At 40.8% G+C, this 5,629-nt stretch overlaps 1 protein-coding gene across 2 annotated transcripts in view; it reads left to right on the plus strand.

The window, feature by feature from the left end:
• The window catches only part of LOC116398781 (zinc finger protein ZXDC), a 10,247-nt gene extending 8,471 nt beyond the window's left edge, over nucleotides 1-1,776 (plus strand). Inside the window, exons 9-10 of one of the 2 annotated variants that reach the window (XM_031875403.1) lie at nucleotides 52-159; nucleotides 1,074-1,776. In XM_031875403.1, coding sequence (XP_031731263.1) covers nucleotides 52-159; nucleotides 1,074-1,160 — 195 coding nt within the window. In that variant the 3' untranslated portion in view covers nucleotides 1,161-1,776. The remainder of the gene's footprint in view (nucleotides 1-51; nucleotides 160-1,073) is intronic. The other variant, XM_031875405.1, reaches the window with a different exon arrangement.
• Nucleotides 1,777-5,629: the final 3,853 nt, after the last annotated feature.

Below are 5,629 nucleotides of genomic sequence, written 5' to 3' on the forward strand. Positions count from 1 at the left end.
GTGTGTGTGTGTGTGTGTGTGTGTGTGTGTGTGTGTGTGTGTGTGTGTGAGATGCAGGACGACCCAGCCAGTGATGGCGACCTGGCCTTCCAGCTGAGCTCTCAACCCTCCAGCTCCCACTCGCAGCTCACTGCTGACCTGCCTGTCAACATCTTACAGGTGGGGAAGGTTTTATTGACTTATTTTAACACAACTCCACCAAGTGTTACACTGATACATGATACACTGTACAATATGATCCCTGTCCGTCATGCCAGAGTGGGAACCCTGACTGAGCAGTATATTTGTAGCAGCCACCATGTGTTAAGCACATGTGGTGAATTTTGATCAGGGTTGCAATATTTTGGGAATATTTCCATGAGAATTAACAATAATAAAATGGTAATAACGGATGTATTTGCTCAGGCTGTATTGACATGTCATACGCAGGTGAAAACAAACCTTTTAGCACATCATAGGCAGATGCAGTCCAATAACTCCACACCTTTCTTAAACAGTAGAGCCGCTCCTAACGCTAATTGTTTTTCTCGCTTTAAAACGACAAATTTAAAAAAACTTGTCTGATCATTATTTCAATATTTTATTCAATCACATTGTCTTTAAAAACAAACAATTGTAACAGGATAATAAACTATAGTTGTCAGTGTTCTGCCAGTGTTCTGCAAGTTAACGAGTGTGGAGAGGCACTTTGACAATTCGAGCCGATAATGTGGGCTAACAACTTACTTCTAAAACAAATGTTTTCTAACATAGAAGCATGTTTTGTTAGCTTCATATCTCCGCCGAACTAGGCCACCGTAGTTCTCAAACGCTCTAGTGAAACTACGGTAAGATGAGCCACAGAGTGCAACACTGTGGTACCGTCAGTCTGGCTTCTGTTGCTCCTCTAGTAGTGTTATTAAGGTAAGGATGAACTCTGAGCGAGGTGAATGGTGTTACCACATTTGCACTCCGGGTGTTCAGTTGGTTGCAATCTGCAGCCACACAGTGTCTCTTCTTTGAGTGTATGATGTCTCTTTGCAACCCCAGTTTGGATACAAGAGAAGTGATCTGTGTGACTGTTTCCTCAAAAGGAACCTTCGGTGATGACGGAGGACGACAACGGCTCTGACAACTCCCAGTTCACGGGAAGCACAATCAACCTTCAGGACCTGGAGTGAGGACCACGGCGCTGCAGGCCCGAGGCCCGCCGTCCAGTTTACACCAACAAACGGTTGCCTCGTCTCTTCCCAGGACTCTGAGAGCCTTGTTGGATATGTGGTTCGTATAGTTTGCGACGGGGGTGGATATGAGTCCACAGATAACGCACCTTGACGAGAGGAGATGAGGATTTGTTTATTCAGAAGATTATTTTGTGTTTATCTCTAAAGTCCAGTTTGTACCAAAATGGAACCGGAGGGCATTCTCATGTCAAAGACACATGCAAGCTCCTCTGGGTTTTGATCGTAACGGTGTCTATTCCATGGTGCCACATTGCCACTCATGCACGCACTCAGTGCGCTGTCTATGCTCCAGTTGCCTTACAGACGCCTCATGCTGTGCATTCCTCCACTGGCGGAGCATCTGCTTTATTCTGTTGCTACTTTTCATTTCTGTTTTCTATGGCAGCAGCAAGCCTGTGTTGAAATCATGCCTGTTCATGTGTCTGTATGTATCATGTCATGTGTTACTACCTTCTTGTAATAATTCTGTTTTGTTATTTATTATTTAGCTGTGGGTTTACAAAATGGCCGAACCAAACACAGAGAGGAATTAAAGAATCAAAGCACAATCAGAGCGGCGCTGTGTGGACGTCTTCATTTCCATTTCTGTGTTTTCATTTTGACCAGGCAAAGCATGTGCAAGGATTCATAGGATGCATGAAGAGAATATAATAATAATAATAATAATAATAATAAGCAGTACGGCGAAAATACAAATGACCAAACCTTTAAAGAGGATCGAATGTGTTTTAGCTCAGTCCAATATGAAGAGTTAAGAGTTGCAAAATCATTACAGATGAAGGTAACGCCACACACACGCACGCACACACACACAGCCTTTGACTTCAGAGGAGAAAGGGAGACCAGAGACTTGTGGCGTCTCTATGGCATCAAAGTTCATTTGATCAGTTTCTCCTTTTTATACGGTTTTTGCGTTGGATACCGAATGATTCGGTTTCTACAAAAATTCTTTCTTGTAACAACGTATCACTTTATCTCGTCCTATCACAAAACCAATGTATCTCGTTAAAGCAAACTCTTCACTACATGATAATTTATGTCATAACAAGAAACTTGTGAAACTTTGAGGGATCACAGCTGACACATGCTCGACCAAAAACAAAGGACCACCCGTCCATATCTACAGCGCATCCAGGAAGTAGTCGGCCCCCTTTAAATAAATTTTCCCTTCAATCCTTCATAATGACAAAGCCATGATGGGGTTTTATAAATGTTTGCAAATGTATGAAGAAGCGAGCTTTCACATTGACAAGTATTAAGACCCTGAGCTGAAGCAGTGATTTCAGCTTCATGTATGGGTGACCCAAAGCGACCCAAAGCCTGGGTCGGGACCCTCAGGTGGGTTATTAGGGTTGCCTAATAAATGTGCTACATTCTTTTCATAGTCCTCCCAGGTTTGAGCCACATGAGGGAGCCTGCCTGTTCATATTGTAGTGTACATATAGCAGTGAATCTAGTATGAAAGTCTAGATTACAGTCTGTACTGATCAGGAAATGAAGAATGATTCGATCTAGATGCATTGTTTTGGTCGCATGTAGAAAGTATTTTTCATGTTTTCAATAACATGCATAAAGAGTGGTGATTAATCAAACGTATACCTCTTCTAAATGACTGGTTTATCTATTACATATATAATAAAAGGGGATGTGGAAATGTTCATTTACGCACAGGTTCCCTCATGATTACAGAGAAGTGAGCCTGTTGTGAGTCGGGATGGTTTGTCATTTTAAAAAAATCGGATCCCCAGAAACACCGCTGTTCTACGGTCTCTCTTCGGACGATGATGGACCTCTCTGCAGTTCTCACGAGATATGCAAGTTTCTCATCATAACACGCCAACTGATGTAACAACGACACAACTTTGTTTTTAATGAGACGTTGGTTTTGATAAATGACGAGTGTTCTGTGATCAAGGCTTATGTTATTACAAGAAAGTAATAACATAAGAAGTATCTAGAAATAAAATGAAAAATATTGTGTTATAACTTAAAAGTCGTCTTTCTTCAACAGGAAACTGAGCTCCATTTTTTGTTGTCATGGTAGCACCAATATGCTGACACATGTAAACAGTGCTCAGTCTGACACCTTTATAAAAATGAAAGTAATTTAGAGAAATCTCACACCAGTGTTCTTATTAATGCTCTGACGGTAGACCACATTTCCCAGAAGCCCTTGTTACTATGACCCTATCTTCTCCACACTTCTAAAAAGCGGACAAGCACGTTGCAGGTCACGTGTGATTGGGTCTTTCCGCGTCTGCCATTGAAAGCTTTAGCTCCGACTGTGTTGGAGCAACAGCCACAGCCCGCTGTGTAAAGGGCCAGTTCAGCCATGCAATACTATTACCAAACCAGTAGATGGCGTCCAAGTCATGTAGAGAGTCCCCAGACTCCCGAGGCTTCCATACAGACTAGAAGTAGTCGGCTAACTCACTGTGGCAACACTAAATGGAATGGGCCGTTAATTCATTTGATCAATTAAATCTGTGCTTATCTGTGACATGTCAGAATGGCTGCTGTGTAAAGGGCATCTATACACTCACATAGTGAAGCACATTCCATCCTATCCACGAGTTTCCCAAGGATGCTTGGAGACGCTTCCAAAAAAGAAAAGTCAATATTTAGATGTATAGATATAAACTTTATTCATCCCCAGGGGGAAATTAGTTTGTAGCAGCAGCAATTTACAGAGTAAAATGGTACTAAATGAACAACTAGGTAAACTAAACAAACTGAACAATAGTGCAAGGATCACGGTATTCAATTAACAACTAGGTATTTTCTTTAATTGCCGAGAAGGATTTTGTTACATCAATCATGACTGTGATTTAAATATAATTATTTTACTGAATTTGTGCTTTGGGTTGTTAGTGTTGCTGAGAATTCAGTTAAAAAGAAAAGTAGAGGAAGCACAACAGACTCATAAATAACCTGTGAGGAACTATTCAAAGTTTCTATTCATTTACCGTTCTCAATAAATGTGGGAAGGAATCCTGTGATTCGACATGTATCCTCCAAAGAGACATCACTGTCTTCATCCTCATCCTCTGTTGGCCACTTTATCTTCTCCAAGACCATCTGACCGATTCACTTCATACGATCAGTTAACACTTGTGTTTCCAAACAAACAAGAGAATAGAAAGCACAATAAACAGCAGAATAGAAAATGAGAAATTTTCAATTATAATAATCCAAATTGTAACTCGATCAGGGCATAGTTGTTATTTTAAAGAACCATACTGGAGGTTCTTGCATGGCAACACGTTTTTTAAATTGGTTTCCTTCCTTTCAGGCAGCAATTAGTGTCAGTTCATTTCTATGAAACTCAACTTGCAAGGACTTCAGGACAACCATGTTTGAGCAGTACTTGTTCATGCAGTGATGTGATATGATATAGGTTTAACTTTAAAAAAAGAGATCAAATGCTGACTGTGATCATTTCAATGCAACATGTTTCAGATCTCACCAGGTTAATATTTATTGTAATGAAGTGAAACTAATGGCTGCCAGAGGGTAGAAAACACATGTAATATCTGAGAAAGTCATTTGTGTGAGTTCAGAGGAGTGCTTCTGACTCAGCATCATGGGGTCACTTACCTGTGGTGTGCACTGTACATCAGATGCTCTTGTAAAGAGGAGGGGAATTGTGTCTTTCCTCTCAGTTAGCAAAGGCCAGATCAGTGTCTCCTTTAACCCCTTCAGAATTGTTTCACTTGTCTTGAGGTTCTTCCAAGGACCTGCAAAACATTTGCATCACAACAGAAAAGCAAAGCAGCCTTACTAATCTTTAACTAGTAGTCGAATTAGCATTACTTAATAAACTCATCAACATCCATCCTGTGTATGTCACAAAAAAAGACAAAATGTGAAAGGCAAAATGTTGTCCTACATCAGAACTTCAACTCTGATTAGTCGGTCTGGTTTGTATGATCTGTTAAGTACAGATCAGAATACTCACAGCATGGAGGAGCAGTTTGTCCAGCAGCCATCTTCTGTTGTCAGATGTGACTGCAGGCAAATCCCATGACAGGTTTTTAAACACCCTGTAGTGAAGTTGTAGTTCGTGAAAATGTGAGACTTCTAAACAGCTATACCATCATTTCATACCATCATATACATATCATTTCATGATATTTCACATAAATCTGTGCAGTATTACCTGTTATACTGTCATGATGTGTTTACATTATGGTCATGTGAGCAGACACTTCACTGATCTTTTAGCTCAAGGTAGAAGTTAGTTTGTTATTCAGACTGCTGTCTAATGTGTGTCTTTATTGTGTCCTGCTGTCCAGCTGTCTCCCCTCTCCTCTATCTGTCTTTCCTATACCTTGTATCCACTCTGTCTAAACATTGGTTCCTCTCTCTCTCTCTCTCTCTCTCTCTCTCTCTCTCTCTCTCTCTCT

This window comes from Anarrhichthys ocellatus, unplaced genomic scaffold (genome assembly GCF_004355925.1).
Source record: "Anarrhichthys ocellatus isolate YVR2014 unplaced genomic scaffold, GSC_Weel_1.0 scaffold90, whole genome shotgun sequence".
NCBI lineage: Eukaryota > Metazoa > Chordata > Actinopteri > Perciformes > Anarhichadidae > Anarrhichthys > Anarrhichthys ocellatus.